Genomic DNA, 19,220 nt, shown 5'->3' with positions numbered 1-19,220 from the left:
ACCATTAAAAACTGCAGAAAACTGCTCCCTCCCCACAACCCTTCCCCTGCCCTGGTCACAAGGGCCAGATTCCCGACCTCTTTCTCTCCTTTTCCACAGATGTGCCCTCATGGCTGAAAAGCCTCCGCTTGCACAAGTACGCGGCCCTCTTCTCACAGATGAGCTACGAGGAGATGATGACGCTGACTGAGCAGCATCTGGAGTCTCAGGTGACGCCAAGGGGACCATCAGGGAGGTGTCATGGGCAGCACCATTTTGACGTCACCCTTGTGGCTCCAGCCTCTGATGTCTCTTCAGGCCTTGTTGGGGCACCCCAAGTACCTCAGCCTCACATTTCCAGCTTCCTATCCCTTTCTGCCCCTACCACAGAATGTCACCAAAGGTGCCCGCCACAAGATAGCCCTGAGCATCCAGAAGCTGCGTGAGAGGCAGAGCGTCCTCAAGTCCCTGGAGAAGGTGAGGACCTGGTACTCCCATCTCCAAGGCCAGCTGACTGCCCAGTGGCTCTGGGTGGCCTCCCCTGTGGGCTTCCCCAGCCCTCAGGTCTGACCTCCAGAGGCCCCAGCCCTAGGGAGGCCAAGAGCAAGTCAGATCACAGGGTTCACCTGCCCGTGGCTGAGAGGCTCCCCTCCCTTTCTGTCCTGGTCTGTGCCTCCAGACTTTGTCTCTGTTAACTCAATCCTCGCTGTCCCCTTTCACTTTTTCATTTCTTTTTTTTTTTTTAAGATTTTATTTATTTATTTGACAGAGATATAGCGAGAGCAGGAATACAAGCAGGGGGAGTGGAAGAGGGAGAAGCAGGCTTCCTGCCGAGCAGGGAGCCCGACATGGGACTCGATCCCAGGACCCTGGGATCATGACCTGAGCCGAAGGCAGACGCTTAACGACTAAGCCACCCAGGCGCCCTCACTTTTTCATTTCTGACTGGTGTTTCCCATGGAGCCGAATGTCTCCCTGTGTGCATGATCTCTCTTTCTATTGGTGGTTTCTCATTCACTCACTCTCTTTTCATATCTGCCTTGATTTGCATTCCTTTTCCCCTTTCCTTGCCACTTGCTTTCTGGTTCCATCCTTGGTGGGACCCTGAGGCCCCAGCATCAGACCACCTTCTCCTGAGCCCTATGGAATTCCACTTTGAAGGGGGGAAAGCGGGAGTACGTGTATACAAATGTGTACATACATGTGTGTATATGTGAGCTTGTCTTGTCCTTTCTTGCCTTCTCTAAGTGCTAGGACTCAAGCTTCCACCAGCCCTCTCCAAGCTCTGTCTGATCCCACTTGTGTAGTCATTCTATGTAGCTGTGGGGGTCAGCATGTGACCCAAGATGTGTCCTTCCTACTCAGGATGTGCTGGAAGGCGGGAATCTGCGCAACGCTCTGCAGGAGCTGCAGCAGATAATCATCACCCCCATCAAGGCCTACAGCGTCCTCCAGGCCACCGTGGCTGCCGCCGCCGCCACCACCCCTACTGCCAAGGATGGGAGCCGGGGGGAGCCACCACTGCCAGGTGCTGAGCCTCCCCTGGCTCACCCCGGCACAGACAAGGGCACTGAGGCCAAGGACCCTCCAGCTGCAGAGAGCTACCCCCCTCCACCAGCTCCAGCTCCCACTGATGGCAGTGAACCAGCCCCGGCTCCCGTCGCCGACGGAGACATCCCCAGCCAGTTTACACGGGTGATGGGCAAAGGTGAGACCAGGCAAGGCCCAGCAAGAAGTTCTGGGACAGGGAGCCAAGTGAACCCAGTCATCAGGGATCAAATCCAAGTTAAATGATGGGAGCAGAGCTTTTTAAAGTACCCTGGGGACTAGATCACTTCAGAGAGTGGCTGAGACTGAGAGTAGCAAGGCCCTGCCCTCAGGTATGTCCTGGTTGATGGTGGGAGACAACCCTTACTTACCCGCACAGTGTCTCTAGCCTGAGCAGAAGGGGGAACAGTGTGTCAGTGGAAATTGTGTACAGTATGAGGCAAATCCATTGGTTCTTTCACGGGGGACTAAAGTCCACAGGATGGGGATGGTGAAACTCATAGTGGGCTTGGCCTTTCCTAAGGCATAATGGCATAGCCGACTTTACACTTGGGTCCATATCCTTTTAGCTGTGTGACCTGGGGCAAGTGATTCCACCTCTCTGAGCCACTATGGTGGGCTTTATGTATCCTCATGATAGCCAGGTACTGTGCTTCGCACACAGCCAGAACGCATCCAGCCTGAGTGTCCTCTTCCAACTTTTGTGCTGGCCAGCAGGGGCCGAGGGAGCTAGCGCATGGCACAGGACATGCTGGGGCTAACTTCCTCCCTCTCCCTTGTCCCTCAGTGTGCACCCAGCTGCTGGTGTCCCGACCAGACGAGGAGAACATCACCAGTTACCTCCAGCTCATTGAAAAGTGCCTGACTCATGAGGTGAGGCCTTCTCTAGGGTCCCAAGAAGGGAAAGGCTGCCCCCATCGCTCTCAGCATCCACATTCCTCACGTGGCCCTCAGGGCCCTGCCCACCTGGCACCCATTCAGCGTCTCCAGCCCTCATCCCACCAGTGTTGGCTCCAGTGGCTGCTGTGAGCTCTCCTTCTCAGAGCCTTACTACCTATTTCTTCTCTGGGGAGCCTTACTACATATTCCTTAATAATATAACATTCTTGGGCCATAGATTCATCAGTTACTGGGGATAGGATGCACTGCCGATGGGGCCTGTAATACTGGAACATAAGAAATATGTATTTGATCTTCCCTCCCTCCTGCTGGTCCCTCGGCAACTCAGTTCGAACGAGTACACCTCAGGGATGCCTTCACTGGCCCCTCATAGCAGATCGGGCTTCTCACGCCTCCTGGGCTTCTCCCTCACGGTGCTCATCACAGTTCAGATGGCCCGCGTAGCTTCTCCCCAGCTGAACCGTGAGCTCTGTGTGTGCAGGTTTATCTCTGCACCCCAGCATTGCCTAGCACAGAGCAGGCAGGCACAGGTGGATGAATGGAAGGCAGATCCGAAAGCACACCCTCCCTGCTTCACGCTCCCAATTCTAGGCGTTCACGGAGACGCAGAAGAAACGGCTGCTGTCCTGGAAACAGCAAGTGCTGAAACTCCTCCGGACCTTCCCGCGCAAAGCCGCACTAGAGATGCAGAACTACCGGCAGCAGAAAGGGTGAGCGGGCGGCCGGGCCGTGGGGACCTTCCCTCCCAAGGCCCTTGGTGCTGGACAGGTGGTGCTCAGTGGGCTGATCGCATTCTGGGCTGGGAATTGGTTGTCCTTGTTCAATCACTGGGTGACCTTCCACAAGTCACCCTGTGAAGACTTTCCCAGAAGAAAATCAGGGTGTTCTTACCACTAGAACAGGGTACTGAGCTGGCAGAAGCAACACCTGTCCCGTGTTCTCCTCCCCTGTGTGCAGGGGGCTGTGAAGTCCCTTTTCTCCCCAAATACTAAATACCGCATTTGAGAATTGAAGTTAGAACTGCTGTAAGTGGATGTGAGGAAACCTTTGTCCACTCCCATCTCCATCCTGGGGGTACCTTGGGACAGGAGTACAGAGTGTGTGATACAAGGACTTGGGCAGGGAGTCCTTGTTCAGAGCAGGTCTGTGTTCTGTCCTTTCCATGGGGATTATGACGGGAGAGGTGAGGAAGGGGCGGACAGAGGGGCCCCAACCACCTCAACTGACACCGTGCCTTCTACTCTCTCACAGCTGGGCGTTCGGCTCCAACTCACTTCCCATAGCTGGCTCTGTGGGGATGGGGGTGGCCCGGCGGACCCAGCGGCAGTTCCCCATGCCTCCCCGGGCCCTCCCACCCGGCAGGATGGGCCTTCTGAGCCCTTCAGGCATTGGGGGCATCTCCCCCCGACATGCCCTCACTAGCCCCAGCCTTGGGGGCCAGGGCCGACAGGTGAGCCAGCGGGAAGCGGAGGGCCTGGCACTTCTGGGATTGGGGTGGTGGTGCCTGGGCTGTGCGTGTCCATGTGTTTGCACCTGGGCCTGGCTCAGAGGGGAGAAGCTCCTTTGCCAGCTCCACCAAGCCTGGGCTTGGGCCTCGGGCTTTGGCCTCTTGCCACTCAGCTCACCACTTTTCTCTTGCCCTGTGCCCTGTGCAGAACCTGTGGTTTGCCAACCCCGGAGGCAGCAACAGCATGCCCAGCCAGAGCCGCAGCTCTGTGCAGCGCACCCACTCCCTCCCGGTCCATTCTTCGCCCCAGGCCATTCTCATGTTCCCTCCAGGTAAGCTGCCCCCACCCTTGGGGCTCCGCCTCGGCAATACTCTTAGGTGGCCCTCCTCTCAGTCCCATTCCCACTATCCCCTCCTACCTCCCACCACTCTGCACCCATCTTCACACATCCTGAGTTTTCTTTTACCCCCCCACTCCCCCACTTCTGTTTTCTTTCTCTGATTCTGCTGCTTTCTCTGTCTTCTCTCTTCCCTTCTCCCAGCCCTACCTCTCCACACCTCTCCCTCCCTGTGTTCACAGTCTTAGTGTCCCTGTTGGTCTTCGTCACCATCTCCTTAGAGGATCATTAAATACTCAGTTTGGAAGGGGTGGAGGGGACGAGACAGTCAAAGCATCGAGGTTTCTATGGAGGGGAGTCCTGCCTGTCAGTCCCCTGGGATTCTTTCAGGCAGGAACCAGAGACTTCAGTTCTTAGATCGGGTTCCACACTAAAGGGTCTATGAGGTGAGACGGCTGTTTTCCTTCAGCTCACAGACCAGTCTAGAGATGAGAGATCAGAATGAGGGTGAAGTGGGCAAAAGGGAGGTTAGAGAAACACTAGCCCTGCCATGCTCGTCGAGTGGGGGTGTCCCCTGCCCTGGGCCCAGCCTGCTGCTGGCCACTGAGGCTTCAGAGGCAGAGAAGGCTGGTCTGGAAAGGGCTGCCTCTGGAGAGATTTTCAATTTGTGGGTGATGGGGCGCCTGGCTGGCTCATGAGTAGAGCATGCAACTCTTGGTCTCAGGGTTATGAGTTCAACCCCCATGTTGGAGGTAGAGTTTTACTTAAAAAAATTTTTTTAATTAGATTTGCAGGTGACCCTAAGCTCTTCATGACATAAACTGCCAAATCAGTGGGTTTCTTAACTTAGGAGATTATGTGAACTGCCATCTGTCAGAGGCAGAGGACCCTGTCCATTGTGTCCATCCTAGCGTAGGGCTTGGCACATGGTAGGCATCTGTACCTGATGTAAATGACTGGATGGATGAACTGCGTGAGCAAAAAATTGAACAGTTCTTTCTGCTGGCGTGCTGTGTGCTGAACTGTGTGTCCGACGGCTTTCCATGCTGTCAAATCAGATCCTCCCAGCTGCATACATGAGGGCGCTGGTGTTATTCCCATCATACCAGTCATGAATCTGAGACTCAAGTGACTCGCCCCAGGTCAAAAAAAATATTTGCTAAGAAGAGAGAATTAGGTGTCCCGACATGGCCTGAGCTCAGAGTTCATTAGGGATGTGATGACAGGTGAGTCTGGAGGTGGGAGCAGGGTCTTCTGAACTCAGGTAGAAAGCTCAGCCTTTCTCCCCATAGCAGTGAGGGGCCAAGGAAGGGGTTTTAAGCAGTGTGGGGTGGGGTCAGGTCTGCTCAGGGAGGTGGGCTGTTTCCCAGACACCAGAACAAGAGGCCCTTGAGAGATGGTTTGAGGACAAGCCCCATGGCTGCTGTCCTAATTTGCCCCATCTGCCAGGCCTGCCCAGGGGAGCAAGTCCAAGTGGGGACGGGAAGGGTTCTAATTAAGCTTCTGCACCAAGTACAGAGCAGGCCATCAGTCAAGGAGTTCGGGGCTGCCCAGTGCCTGGGGCTGGTGCCCAGACCGCGCCTAAGGCAACATGCAGCGTGTGGCCTCCAGGAAGCTCCCTCAGCTTCCCATCACTTCCTCGACCTGCTGGTCAGGCTTTCTTTTCCTTGCTAAGCCTCTGCCCTTGCCATTATTGCCTCTGCCCTGCTCTGTGAGACACCCAGGCTCGTCTGTATTCTCCAGCCCTGCCCCGTCATCCTTCTGTGGGAGCGTGTGCCGTGTCTTACATGTGGTTTCTCTGTCTCTTGCCTCTCTCCCTCCCTCCTTTTCCTCGTAGCCCTCTCAGCCCCTCCCCCGCACCAGCCCATCCAGTCCTTTGTCTCCCGGGTTCTGCTTTCCGCACTCAGTTCAGCCCTCGCCTCTGTTCTCTCTCCCCCTCAGACTGCCCGGTCCCTGGGCCTGACCTGGAGATCAATCCCACTCTGGAGTCTCTGTGTCTGAGCATGACAGAACACGCCTTGGGTGGTGAGCATTTCCTCTTTCCCTGACCCAGCTCCCACCTACCCAGCAGCGTCTCCGCCTCTGAACTGAGCAACTCAGAGCATCCTGAGGGGTCCCTAGGGGAGGCCAGCCTCCAGGGAGGGCCTGACTGGGATGACAGGCTACCCGAGCGCCTTTTCTTGGGCCTCCCGCCAGTTCCTGATCTTCCTCCCTTCCTCCCTTTCTTACCACAGATGGGACAGACAAAACCTCCACCATCTGACGGGACCCACAGCCCAGCGCACCCATAGGCTCCCTGGGCGGCGGGCGGGGGCCAACCCCCAACGGGCTTCTCCGCGACAGCAAGAGGGTGGGCTGGCTCAGCTATACATTCTAGTATTTTTCTACTCTCTCACCCTTTTAACTTTTGTTTAACATTGGCACACGCCTTGCTCACTCCCATGCCCGTCGAGGGATCTCTGCTGAGGCTCAGGGAGGTAGGGGGCAGCCAGGATAAAGGGGGCAGGGACTGGCCAGCCTGACTGCCCCTCCTTCCCTCCCTCATCCCCCACCTGGCCCCGTCCCACTCCTGCCTCCTCCAGACTGCCGGCCACCTGCCCCTCCTAAGGGAGCAGCTTACCCCTATCTTGTGGGACCTGCTCAGAACCATCTGACATTTGGGGAGAGAGAAGCAGGGTTGATAACCTGCTCTCCTGGATGTTATTTGAGAGGAGCTAAAGAGAAGGTGGTAGATGAGGAGAGGAGCCTGCCTCTCTCTCTTTCCTTGCCACCTTCTTCTCCTTCCCCATTCCCACCATTCCCCGAGGACAGGAGCCACCCTCCTTTCACTCACCTCCTTTTGCCCTGTTTATCAGAGGTTCTCTACAATTAATTTCTTAGGCCTATTTAAGATGCATATTTATATAGTTCTTAACGGTTTTTCTCTCTGATCATTCCCTCTCATTTTTAGAATCCCCAGGCCTCTCTCTGAGCCAAGAAAGTGGCAGGGGGAGCCTGAATTTTACGAGGGGAGAGGGCAGAGCCCCCTCCTCCAGACCCCCTCGCCCTTCCCCACTTCCCCCCAGTCCTGGCTCCCCAGAGGCAGAGGTTGAAGGCAGGGAGCCAGGGCAGCCAGTGAGGTCAGGAAGTCTGTTGCCTTAACATCCCCTTCCCACAACCAACACACACCCTTGTCCACTCCCAGGTCTGGTTGCTGAAAGACTTGGGGTAAGGAATAAGGGAAAGGGGATTGTTTGGTTTTTGGTTTCTTTCCCCACCCCTCTTTTCTTTCATCCTTCCCCACCCCCCATTCTGTCATGACCTCACTTAAGTGGAACACTATATCATAACCCAGAGATTTGTCCCAGCCGTGGAGTCATACAGACCCTCTGGTCTCTGTTCCTGCTGAGGGGTTGTGCTGGGGCCCAGGTGGAGGGAGGGGACTTGGGGGTTCAGGCTGTGGGGAAGCCAGGGTCCCCTATCCCAACCCCCCCTTCCCACTCAACCCACCCACCCCCACTGGGACATTCTCAAGCTTTTCACACCGAAAAGGAAAAAAAAATGTTATTTTTAGATACATTTTATGAATAACTTTTGTTATGAATATGGCTGGTAACCATTGTGTATGTTATTAAAGATACAAAATGTTGGGAAAAAACAAAAAACCAAAAAAAAAAAATTTTAAAACCACCGCCCTCCCTGCACTCTCAGCCCATTCCCCAGACCTTCTTGCCTCTGCCCTCCTGGTCTGGACCTCCCTCAGCTCTGAGCCCAGGGAGGGGGAGGAAGCCAGAGGGTGGGGTGGCCCTGGGGATCTGCTAAGGTCCCCACCTCCTCTCCCAGTGCCGGGCTGGGTGGGGTGTCAGGTTTATTTATGTACCTCTTGCACACTCATCAACCTATGCAAGTCCCCCACCCCGGCCCCTCCATGTTTCTGTGCCTTTGCTCATTCCCCTCAAGCTCCCAGGGCTTCTCCAGTCCCCCTCCCAGTAGCCCTGGGAAGTGGGATGGACAGGGGCCACCTCGTTTGGAATCAGCAGGGTGTCCCTCTTACAGGACCCTCACCACCTCCCAGCCAGTCCTGTCTTCTTCACTACCCTTCAGGGTGAGCTGGCTCTGCCTGGCATTGGGAGGTGGTGAGGGACACCCCCCCCCCCCCCCCCACACACAATGGGAGGCAAGAGCTGCCCCCCTCCCCCACCTGACAGCAGAGTGTGCAGGACGCAGGCGGCCCCACTCTGATGGGCAGGACCCTGACCCTCTTCTGCCCCAGCCCCTCCCCAGGCCCCTCTCCCCCACCATGATTTCACCCTCCCTCCTATCCCCAGCCCCACTGGCAGAATCAGCTTTGAGTAACTGTACAGTTTTTCTCGCTGTTGGAGAAGACTTACTTGTTGGAGTTTCACTTGTTTAATGGTCTGGGCTTATTTTGGAAAAAAAAAAAAAAAACAAACAAAAACAAAAAAGGATTCTGACCTTTGTTATGCTACACTTCATGGAAAACCTAGCGGCCTTAAGCTGAGGCCACTGAGCTCCTGGGTTGGGGGGAAAGGAGAGGTATAAAGCGAATGAGACCATAGGGCTGGGACGAGACGTAAAGGGAAAAAAGTCGGCTTTATTAACAGCAAGGCTTGGAGGAGACGAAGGAAACAAAGGGAAGGGCTCGCAAACAGACCACTCGAAAAGTGCCTTCCTGCGCGTAATAATCGCATTATAATCATGTCTGCACCAACCCTGAAGGACCTGGGACTCAGTCACTGTCACTGTCGGCTTCACTGGAATCGGAAGCTGCAGCTTCACTGCCATCCTCCTGGGCGGAGTGCTCACTGCCACTGGGGAAGGGACTAGCACTGCGGCTCCGGCTCCGCTGGCCACCCCCATCACTGCCACTGTCCGAATCATTGTCACTGCCACGGGCCTGGCCTCTGTCCTCATCATCAGAATCCACATCGTCTTCCGAATCCGCATCACTGCCAAAGATCTCCTCTTTGTCCCGAGCGGCCCGGGCCTCGTCCTCGCTGCTCTCATCCTCGCCGCTACCACTCTTGTCACTCGCCTCATCCCTGTCACCCTCTTCACGTTCACTCTCGCTGCCCGAGCGCTCATCCTCGCTGCCTTCCTTCTCACTGCTGCTGCCTTTCTCTCGCTCCTCATCTGTAAGGGAGCAGGGAGAAATGAGACCCAGTTTCCCACCCTTCCAGAGCTCCTGGGATTTGGCCTGTCCAGCTTTACCTGAGCCCCCAGCTTCTTTCTCTTCTGTCTCCATCTCTTCTTCCTCTTCCTCCTCGGGTTCATGGTTCTCCAACTGGGCCTTCCGTGCCTCCTACAAGCGGCAGGGTTGAGGGGAAGGAGGGTGTACTGTCAGGCTTCTGTCTCTCTCCTCACCCACCCCCACCCTCACCATGGGTGCCCTGGGCCAGTGAGGTTTGTTACCTGGGCTTCTAATTCCTTCTCATTCATGTCCCGGTGTTTGACCACAAGCAGGGCATTGGTGCCAGACTGAACCCCAGCCTTTGCCCGACGTTTACTCAGGCGGACCCTGCAGTGGGCAGGTTGGTGGGGAGGGGTGTGTGGAAGATGCATTTAAAGACCCCAGCGGGGGATCTACTCTGACTTGGTTCTTACTTCCTCACCAATGCTTACTCCAGAACAGACCAGAATAAATGCAGGTTGAATGAAGGAGACTAAACTCAGAGGTTGGATAAGGGAAAGGGAAGGATAATAGCTCCATGAGTCGCATGTATTTATAAAATGTACACACACACGTGTTAGGTGTATGTAACAGATTTAAGGTGAATTAGCAACACTTAAAAGCACAGAATCTAGATTGTTGGCTTTTGGAAAATGTTAATTTGTGGCTCCACTGGGACTTTTCCTTCCCATAGAATAGCAACAGTAGATTGGAGCCCTTTGCTGGGCTAGGTCATGGTGCCCCTTGGAGGCTGCCAAGAGCTCCAAGTCACCCGGAGCCCACCAGCCCACAGTGCTACCTTTTACATGGGATCAGAGTTTGTGATGTCTGCTTTAAACAAACTCAAAGTCACACTTTCTTTCCCAACCCTTACACTGCATCAAGGTCCCTAGCACAGGAGTAAACTTCTAGCTCTCAGGAGAAAGTTTGTGGGGATCACCTTTTTTAACTCAGGTATCCAGGATTTCATTTAAAATATTTATGCTAATTTGATGTATTACCCTGTATTTCACCTATGTTGACTTTCACATAAAGTCTCTTATTACATCAGAGGGAACTTGGCTATCCACCCTACAAGATAGCTCAATCTCGAGATTTTTTTCCTGGGTTCGTGTGTTAGAACCAGGTCCAGCTCACATGCTCAAGCAAGCTTCTGCTATTCTTGTTTGAAATGCCTCCAAGGCCTCCAAATGACCTCCACGGTAGTTCCCACGTACCCTAGGACCAGGATTCTAAAGCACAGACCCAGGCTAATCTGAGGTAGGAGTGTACCAAGTACCTGGTCTCCAATTCATTGTAGTAAACCCCGTCACCCTCCCGGAAGATGAAGAAGTAGTTCTCCTCGTAGCCCTTGCTAGCTTTGTTCTTCACATTCCAGTTGTACTCTCGAGCAATCTTGTAGTCATACCTGATGAGGATGAGGGGAACAAGGTCAGCACCCCCATTTCTTTCTTATGAGGGAGAAAAGGGAGACCCAGTCCTCAATTCCCAAAACCTAACCCCAACCCACGCACACATCATCCGGTGCATAGTCCATCTCCTCCTCCTGGTCCCGCTTTCGTTTCTTCAGCGTCTCTTCCACAGGCAGGAAATAGGCCACAAACTGGTTCCCTTCCTCATCCATCATGCCTCTGGGTGGGAGAAGAGGAGGAAGAGTGAAGAGTGAGGACAAAGGAGCAGTGAGGAACAGGCCAAGGTGGGCAGTGGGGCCACTTACTTACCTGATCATGGCCTGAGACATCATCTCCAAAGCAGCTGCACCACTCGTGTCCTTGGGGGCTGGGTCTGAGTCAAAAATTACCTGAGCACATGGGTTGATCCACATCTAGGGGCAAGAGCACTGGGATTAGACTGGGACAAGCAGAGATGGCAGGCTATCCCTTGCTGCCTCCTGCCCTGGATCTGACCTTAAAGTCTGGGAAGACAGGCATGACCTCCACTGGTGTCACTCGGGGCTTGCTGTAATGCTGGGAGATCTGGTGGGGGCAAAAACAGGGTGGGTGAGGAGGAATGTGGAGCTCTGGAACTGCACCTTGGTCTGCCCCCAACCCCCATCCCATCCCAGTCCTTCAAATACCGATTTCTGGGCATCCTCAAAAGTTTTCTCAATGGCCGTGATCTGGCTATCCCTGTCTTTGTATATTTCTTCCTCCGTGAACTGCTGCTTCACAGAAACCCCAATCCTAGGAGTAAAGAGAGAGGCCTTTAGGGATCACTGGACACACCTGAAATCTCCACATTCCCTCCCTACCCACCACAACTTACTTGACCTCAGGCTTCTCATTGGAGATGCCATAACGATTGAACTCAGTGGAGATGTACTCAGTCTTCCGCATCCACGGCACCACCTTCGCATGCTGCTGGGATCTGGGGGTAGAATATTAGGCACCTAGGATCCACCACCCTCCTTCCATCATAGATTCCCCCCACCGCCCCATCTCCAATCCCCACTCAGCACACTCTCACCTCTTGGAGCTTGTGGGGGCCTGAATCTCCTCTTCCAAAAGCTTCTCATCAGCTGGATCTAGGAGTACTAGAGGAGAACAAAGGGGTAGGAGGACTATGAGGGCTGTGAGGGAGGGGGCCTGGCCTTTGCTGGCCTAGAGCAGGCCCTCCCTGCCTTCCCACACACCGTTGGGGTCGATGCGGTAGGTATCGGGGTTGATGAGATCAATGGTGACCCCCAGGTCTGGCTCAGTGAGGAGGTCGTGTTTGTGCTGTTTTTCCAAGGAAGTTGCTTTGTACTGGACGAACCTGGGTGGGGAAACATACCCATTATGTTTTCCTGATTCCAGCTTTACCCCTCACATTCCTGCTTCCCAGAGCCTAAGCTTTTCCAGGGAGGAACTCAAAATGGGAGTGTCCCCCGTGTTGGAGTCAGAAGGCTGGCTCTTCAGTGGGAAAACACTAGGACACTGCTTGTTTCATTCGTTAACAAATATTTATGGAGCACCTACTACCATATTGCTAGGTACTGTTCTAGGCCCTGAGATGAGAGCAGTCAACAAAAGAAGCAATCCTTGCCCTCAAGGAACTCATGATCTGAGTTGTTTCGCCCTCCTCCATCTCAGTCTCACCTGTTCTGGTCAAAGGGGTAGGTGATGAACTTGGGGTCGAAGGGAATGTCCGGGAGGCTATTGCAGTACTTGACTCGGCAGACCACTCCTGACCTGGGAATACAGTGGCTCAAAACCCAGCCCCTGCTGCCCCACCTCTGCTCCCAGCCCCCACTGGCCCACCCCTTCTGGGAAACCCCAATGGGGCTCACCTTTCAGGCAGAGTCCGGTGAGAATTGGGCCTGGTAGGTAAGAGAGAGAGAGACATTGAGAGAAAGATGGAGAAAACAGGATTGACAGAAGAATTAAAGGGGGGGTTCTCCAAGCTTTTAAAAAAGGGAGGGGGTGACAAATGGTAATCCCTTGGGTGCTCCAAGAACTTTAACGGAAGGACCCTAAGATTCAACTCCTTGCAGAGAAAGTGTCTCCAAACGCTTTCATGAATGAATCCAACTGCTCAATCCCTTTTGGAGGGGCCGTCTTCATGTGCTTTAATAGAACTACGTGCTCAATTGCTTTTAGCAAAGGGGTTCTCCGAACGCTTGACTGAAGTAATAAACGCACAATCCCTTCTAGATAGTCTCCCAAAAGCTTAATCCCTGAACTCCATGGCAGGGAGGGGGGGGCAACACCCCATCCCTGAAGGAACCCACCCCTGTCTTGTCAAAAGTGAGCGCTCCGTGACGTCACGGCGTTCGCGGCGAGGGTTTGACATCACTGGCGGACGTGGGGGGCTGGTGACGTCGTAGGAAGACACCCGCGCCCGACCCCCCGCCTCGCCGAAACCCGGATAGACCTAGACGAAAGCGGTACAGCCAGGTGGCGTGGCGCCTACCTGTGGCCATCCTCCCGCTGGGCCTGGGTCTGGATGGTGGGCGCCATGGCGACAAGGCGAAGGAAGCCCGGACGGGGTCCTTGCTGAGCCGCGGCGAGACGCGGAGGGGTGTACCGACGTCGGCGGACGCCTAATCCGAGGGAGGGCTCGGTTTGGCGCCGCTCTCTGCCGGGGTAGGGTCGGAATGAGGTACGCTGGTGAAGAGTTCCAGGGGAGACTCAGCTAAACGCGCAGGCAGCGCCAAAGACGGACTCGCAGCTCCGGCTCCACCAACTGCCGCCAAGACGCTGAGGACCCGACAGGTCGCCTCAGGCCGCGAGGCCTTCTGGGAAATAGAGTTCGGATTACACCCACACCCGGATTGGCAAACGGCTGGGTAAAGGGCGGAGCGAGGGAGGAAGAGCCTCTTGTGATTGGCGAATCGGTATCTCAGTCTGGACGTCTTATTTGAGAGTCGAATCCGGGAGGCGATTATTCTCTCCTCCCATTGGCTGAGTTGTTTGGGAGGCGGAGCTAACTAGCAAGCGGGGCTTGGAGACAGAGACGCTAAAAAGAAACAGGGAGAGACGCTCTGTGGCGCACTTCCGGCGCGCTAAACTGAGAAAGATGGCTGCGTCCCAGCAGCAGGCTGCAGCTGCTTCGTCTGCTGCGGGTGTGTCGGGTCCGGGTTCGTCTGGTGGCCCGGGTCCGCAACAGCAGCCGCAACCACCAGCACAACTGGTGGGGCCTGCCCAGAGCGGGCTTTTGCAGCAACAGCAACAGGACTTCGATCCGGTGCAGCGTTATAAGATGCTCATCCCGCAGCTGAAGGAGAGTCTACAGGTGATTGGCCGAGAGCTGCTAGAAGCTAGCGGGGTTTGGTTCTCTGATTCCAAGGGGGAGGGCAGAGGGGCTCTTTAGTCTGGGAGAGAGCAAAGAAGCGTTAGGCAGGAAAGCGGAATGACATTTGGTCCTCTTGATGAGGCCAAAGCGAAGCTCTGCAGATTGACAGTGTGAGCGGATCAGCACGGATGTTGGGCCTGGGAATGGCCGGAACTCGAGTGGGAGGGAGTTTAAAGGTAAAACAAGGCTCTGGTTGTTAAAGCCTGAGGAAAGGACTGGCCTCTACAGAGATTCTGCCCGTGATTGGTGGGTGTGGGAGGACTGTAAGATCTGTCGGAGAGATTACTGGGAGAACCCTAGGTGAGAGCGGGCCTCTGGGAAAATATGGCTGCTACTCTGGATTGACAGGAGGAGAGGTGCCAAGTGAAGAGGAGGCTTGAAATTGAATAGGTTTTTTTTAAAGATTTTTATTTCAGAGAGAGAGAGCAAGCATGGGGGGGACGGGGGAGGGGCAGAGGGAGAAGCAGACTCCCCGCTGAGCAGGGAGCCAAGCGCCGGCCCATCCCAGGACCCCGGGATCATGACCCGAGCCAAAGGCAGACGCTCAACCGACTGAGCCATCCAGGTGCCCCGAAATTGAATAGATCTTAAGGAAGAGTGTAGATCTATCAAAAGTGTCCCCTTCTGTTTTCCTGTTTTCTGCATTTTTTTTTTTTTAACTAGACCTTGATGAAGGTTGCAGCCCAGAACTTGATTCAGAACACTAACATTGACAACGGACAGTGAGTATAGTCCCCTTTCCCGAGTCTTAGAACCTCACACCTGGATCCTCACCCACCTAGCCCCCTTCCTTCTGTTTTCGAGCCCCACTCCTTAGCGACTCGGCTTGCTCTTTTGCCTCTTCTAAAACAGCCCCTTAGGCCCTGCCTTGGGGCTTCTGGGCCTAAACTTGGTTTCCTGATGGATACTTGGTTGGGTAGACACTGAAGTCCCAGAGATTGGAAATCCATTCTCCAGTCACCTTCTTCTCCTGGGCTATAGAAAGAGCAGTGATGGACCCATACAGCGCTTTGACAAGTGTCTGGAGGAGTTCTACGCACTCTGTGACCAGCTGGAGCTGTGCCTGGTAAGTGGCCTCCTAGACACTGGGTGACCACAGTCCTGCCTCAGTCCCCAGGTCTTCAGGAACTGTCATTCAGTCAGTCAGCACACACTGGGCATCTCCTAGGGGCCACACTTGTGCCTTAGCTGATGCTGGGGACACAGTGTTACTCCGATCCTTGCCTTCGCTAAGCTTCCAGTTCAGTGGGGTGACATACATCCCCAAACAGTGACAGCTGAGAGTGGTCAGGGCTGTAATAGGAAAAGCCCAGGCCACAGAAGTCAGGGCTATGATGGGGGAGGCACAGGAAGAGGGGTCAGGATTGAAATGAGGGAAGCTCAGAGGATTGTGGAAGCCCAAAAAAGGCACCCGACTCTGCCTAGGGTGGGGCAGGGAGAGGAGAGGGTGGCTCAGAGAGGTTTACTGGTAGAGAGCACATCTGAGCTGAGGCTGGAGCAAAAATAGTAGAGGGGCAGGAGTTTCGAGGAGGGCAGGTGGCTAAGAGCACAGCCTCTGGAATCTGGATGGACCACCAGTCTCTACCTGTGAGCTTCGGGTTTCTCCTTTGAGAAATGGATTTTGGGGAAAGACGGCAAGATAATATATGTAAAAAGCGTAACATGGTACGAAGCACGTGGCAAACGTTTCCTGTAGTGACATCATCATCATCATTATTTTAAACGGGTTTGAGGCACCTGGCTCAGTCGTTAAGCATCTGCCTTCGGCTCAGGTCGTGATCCCAGAGTCCTGGGATCGAGCCCCACGTCAGGCTCCCTACTCAGTGGGAAACCTGCTTCTCCCTCTCCCACTCCCCCTGCTTGTGTTCCCTCTTACTGTGTGTCTCTGTCAAATAAAGAAATATTTTTAAAAATAAAAAATAAAATAAACTGGGATTTGAAGGAAAAGTCAGAATTTGAGAAGCCTGGTGGTGGTAGAAAGGTGTTCCAACCAGAAGGAACAGGTTCTACTTTAATTTCCCTTTAGGAATATCACGAAATTCAGTTTAGCTGAGGTATAGTAGGCATTAGGGCTTGTTGGAATTTTTTTTTTTTTTTAAGGTTTCTTATTTATTTATTTGAAAGGGAGAGCACATGTGCATTCGGGAGCAGGGGGCAGGGGCAGAGGGAGAGAGAAGCAGGCTCCCCACTGAGCGGAGTCTGACGTGGGGCTTGATCCCAGGACGCCCAGATCATCACCTGAGCCGAAGTTAGACACTTAACCGACTGAGCCACCCAGGCGCCCCAGGGCTTGTTGTATTTTGAATATAGCCCCGAGGGTGCTGGGGAGCCATGGAGGAGTTTAAGCAGGGAAGAACATGGACCTGCTGGGTTTTTTAGGAATACGGCTGCTATATTCTTTGGCTGCCAAGTGAAGGATGGGTCAGAGGAGCCAAGAGTGGAGGCTGAGAGCCCAAGGAGGCAACCATGACAGGATTCAGGTGGGCTAGGCTGCAGCAGGACAGGGCCCTGAGGAAGTGGGGAAGAGCAGATGGGAAAGCTACCCAGAACGCTCTGTGTACAGGCCACGGGGCTACCGGACCGTGGGAGGAGCGGTCTCCAGGATGAGGCTCAGGGCTCCAGTTGGAATGGCAGTGCCCTTCCTGAGATAGGGACCCAGGAAGAGGAAGAGGAACAGTTTGGTGGGGAGGGTAGAAGAACTCTGGGATTTCAGGGGAGGCTGGGGACACAGGTGTGGTGTTGTCACTGCAGAGGTGAGAGCTGAGTGGTGCATGTGGGTGGGACAGCCGTGAGAGGCCATGAGAACGAGAGGAGCTGGGGCCTGGGAACTGCCCCACGTAGGGCTTGGGCAGAGTAAGCAAGAACTAGACAGCAGCCAGAGAGGAAGGAGGAAAACCAGGAGTAGGTGTCATCAGAGAAGTCACTGCCAGGGTCAGGGCTGGAGTTAGGACAGCCCCAGTACCGGCAGCTGACCCTCATTCCGTGACGTGCTAGGACCTGTGGCTGTCTCTCACGCTGTTCTCACCACTCTCACCTGACGAGGTAGCAAAGGCAGTGATTAAACCCATTTTGTTTTCCAAAGAAGGAAAAGACTCAGAGAGAAGCAGCCGCGTGCCTCAGGGTCACCCAGCATGTGGTTGGCAGGGCCAGGCTCTGACTCCAAGCCCCTGGGAGTCCAGAGGCCAAGCAGGCTACCCGAGGCTGGCCCTTGGGGTGGGGTTGGGAGCCCCGGGAGTGACACTGATGCCGCACCTTGCCTGCCCGTCCACAGCGCCTGGCCCATGAGTGCCTGTCCCAGAGTTGCGACAGCGCCAAGCACTCTCCAACTCTGGTGCCCACGGCCACCAAACCGGATGCCGTGCAGCCGGACAGCCTGCCGTACCCACAGTACCTGGCAGTCATCAAAGCCCAGATTGCCTGTGCCAAGGACATTCACACTGCTCTCCTGGACTGCGCGAACAAGGTCACGGGCAAGACGCCTGCACCACCTACAGGCCCTGGGGGCACCCTGTGAGCTGGCAAGGCTGGGAGTGGGCAGGCTGCGCGGGAAGGGGGCGAGGAGGGAATGAAAATGACCTCAAAGCAGCCTGGTCTCTGCCTTTTCTTCGCGCCTGAGCCTTGTGGCCGGAGCCAGCAGGGGGCAGCAGAGGCCAGCAGGGAGCACGCAGGGCGGGGCCTTGCCTCTCCCGGGCCGCCCCCCCCCCCGCCCCCGCCCTGCTGTCCTGCCTAGCCGGGATGCACTTTGGACCGCCTGTTGATGACCTCTTCCAGGGGCTCTCCCCCAGCCTGGCCTGAGCAAAGAGCCCTGACCTGCCTCTCTTCTTCAGTCCTTCCGGATTTTGTCTGTTGGGGGGGTGGTCTCTCTGTGGTGGCTCCTTTTTCTAGCTGTCTCTCTGTGTGTTTCTAAGGCATGGGTCTGTTGTCTGTCTCTCATTTGGTCTCTTTGTCCCTGTCTCTCTGCCTCTGTGGTCCTGTCTCCCTGTCTCTGACCATCTCTGTCTTAGTTCCCTTTTGCTCTCTTCTGCCCCCAGTTCCTAAGTGACTCTGTTCTGAAGGAGGCCGGATTCCGGGAGCCAGACCCCTAGGTTACTTGGGGCTAGGGGAAGAAGTTGCATTTCTAGGGGCCACGGCCAAGTCCAGGGATCCCCAGGACCTCCCCTGTCAGCCCAGCCCCCAGGTCCTCAGCCCAGGAAAGGGGAAGTGAAGGGGTTCTAGGCCCTGACCTCAGCATGCCTGGTCTGAGAGCAACTCACTCCCCCCACCCGAACCCAGAGCCTGCGTCAGCAGCATTCAAAGGAGGGGCATTGTGCAATCCGTGGTGAAGCCTAGCCCAGCTGGATGCCTGGGTCCCTGTATTTTTAGCCCCAAAGGAGAAGTGAAAAGGCCTTAGCAGGGGTGAATCATCAGTCCTGGGGAAGAACCCAGGCGCCTGGGCCCCAGCTCCGGGAAGCAGGCCTTGGGGAGGGGGCTTCAGGGGAGGGTGGCCCACTGGGCTCCCCTCTTCTCTGAGAGCGAGCTTCGGGAGCTCAGGCTTGGCTTTCAGGCCTGGGCAAGTACAAGGCGGAGCTACCAGCCCAGGCCCAGCTGTTGGGGTGTGAAAGGCTCAAGTGAGTCAGCCTGGTTGCGGGACTGCCCCACCCAACACCTTCTGTGCCCTGGTTCCCATCTCGCCACTCAGAGGCGTCCTGTCCTAGACCCCACATCTGGAAGGAAAGCCTGGGACTATGGAGACCTGTGATTCACCCAGAGCCCGAGTCCCCACACTGGAGTCCTGGGAAATGGCCAGCCCCTCTGTGTGTGTGTATATGTGTATGTGTGTGTACACATCGCAGAAGGTTCCTTTCTTGAAGTGCCAGGCATGCAGGGCAGGCCCCCAGGAAGGGTAGCAGACCTCTCTCTCGGGCACTGGCTGAAGATACTGTTCCACAGGAGTAAGTCTGACACAAATGCAAGCTATGGAGTTGGAGAATTACGTTACTGTGTTAAAAAAAAAGTTTGCGAGCTTAGGTTGGGTAGTGGTCTGTGGGTATTCATTATTATTATGGTCTGTAAATAGATGTTACAC

At 55.0% G+C, this 19,220-nt stretch overlaps 3 protein-coding genes across 5 annotated transcripts in view; 2 read left to right on the top strand and 1 right to left on the bottom strand.

The window, feature by feature from the left end:
• Positions 1–8,693, top strand: part of SAMD4B (sterile alpha motif domain containing 4B) — a 38,229-nt gene extending 29,536 nt beyond the window's left edge. Inside the window, exons 5-13 of one of the 2 annotated variants that reach the window (XM_044911390.1) lie at positions 100–209; positions 370–456; positions 1,345–1,687; positions 2,315–2,400; positions 3,019–3,137; positions 3,679–3,877; positions 4,083–4,206; positions 6,154–6,237; positions 6,447–8,693. In XM_044911390.1, coding sequence (XP_044767325.1) covers positions 100–209; positions 370–456; positions 1,345–1,687; positions 2,315–2,400; positions 3,019–3,137; positions 3,679–3,877; positions 4,083–4,206; positions 6,154–6,237; positions 6,447–6,475 — 1,181 coding nt within the window. In that variant the 3' untranslated portion in view covers positions 6,476–8,693. The remainder of the gene's footprint in view (positions 1–99; positions 210–369; positions 457–1,344; positions 1,688–2,314; positions 2,401–3,018; positions 3,138–3,678; positions 3,878–4,082; positions 4,207–6,153; positions 6,238–6,446) is intronic. The other variant, XM_044911391.1, reaches the window with a different exon arrangement.
• Positions 8,694–8,786: 93 nt separating this feature from the next.
• PAF1 (PAF1 homolog, Paf1/RNA polymerase II complex component) lies at positions 8,787–13,627 on the bottom strand. The gene is made up of 14 exons (XM_021701004.2): positions 13,274–13,627; positions 12,651–12,680; positions 12,460–12,552; positions 12,015–12,136; positions 11,849–11,915; positions 11,648–11,749; positions 11,460–11,565; positions 11,290–11,358; positions 11,104–11,207; positions 10,897–11,013; positions 10,662–10,790; positions 9,625–9,730; positions 9,424–9,514; positions 8,787–9,345 (listed from the first exon to the last, which is right to left on the bottom strand). The coding sequence occupies exons 1-14, from the start codon at positions 13,318–13,320 to the stop codon at positions 8,942–8,944; spliced, it is 1,587 nt and encodes a 528-aa protein (XP_021556679.1). The 5' UTR covers positions 13,321–13,627; the 3' UTR covers positions 8,787–8,941.
• A 180-nt stretch (positions 13,628–13,807) lies between these two features.
• On the top strand, positions 13,808–17,749 carry MED29 (mediator complex subunit 29). Of its 2 annotated transcripts, none has more exons than XM_021701060.1 (4): positions 13,808–14,095; positions 14,819–14,877; positions 15,137–15,221; positions 17,427–17,749. In XM_021701060.1, exons 1-4 carry the CDS (start codon positions 13,880–13,882, stop codon positions 17,667–17,669), a joined length of 603 nt encoding a protein of 200 aa, XP_021556735.1. In that variant the 5' UTR covers positions 13,808–13,879; the 3' UTR covers positions 17,670–17,749. The 2 variants fall into 2 exon arrangements, with proteins under 2 accessions (XP_021556735.1, XP_044778165.1); XM_044922230.1 differs by having other exon boundaries at positions 13,810–14,095; positions 15,137–15,220; positions 17,496–17,726.
• Positions 17,750–19,220: the final 1,471 nt, after the last annotated feature.

This window comes from Neomonachus schauinslandi, chromosome 16 (genome assembly GCF_002201575.2).
Source record: "Neomonachus schauinslandi chromosome 16, ASM220157v2, whole genome shotgun sequence".
NCBI classification, from domain to species: Eukaryota; Metazoa; Chordata; class Mammalia; order Carnivora; family Phocidae; genus Neomonachus; species Neomonachus schauinslandi.
The sequence above is the reverse complement of the archived record's forward strand: the minus strand, read 5'-3'. Positions and strand labels throughout refer to the sequence as shown.

Bases quoted from the DNA above. Each gene is read 5' to 3' on its own strand.
- PAF1 (XM_021701004.2), bottom strand. From the start codon at position 13,320: ATGGCGCCCACCATCCAGACCCAGGCCCAGCGGGAGGATGGCCACAG. The intron at 12,553-12,650 runs GTGAGCCCCATT...CTGTATTCCCAG, and splicing joins CACCGGACTCTGCCTGAAAG to GTCAGGAGTGGTCTGCCGAG. The intron at 11,916-12,014 runs GTGTGTGGGAAG...GTTCTCCTCTAG, and splicing joins CTACCGCATCGACCCCAACG to TACTCCTAGATCCAGCTGAT.
- MED29 (XM_021701060.1), top strand. From the start codon at position 13,880: ATGGCTGCGTCCCAGCAGCAGGCTGCAGCTGCTTCGTCTGCTGCGGGT. The intron at 14,096-14,818 runs GTGATTGGCCGA...TTTTTTAACTAG, and splicing joins AGCTGAAGGAGAGTCTACAG to ACCTTGATGAAGGTTGCAGC. The intron at 14,878-15,136 runs GTGAGTATAGTC...CCTGGGCTATAG, and splicing joins ACTAACATTGACAACGGACA to AAAGAGCAGTGATGGACCCA.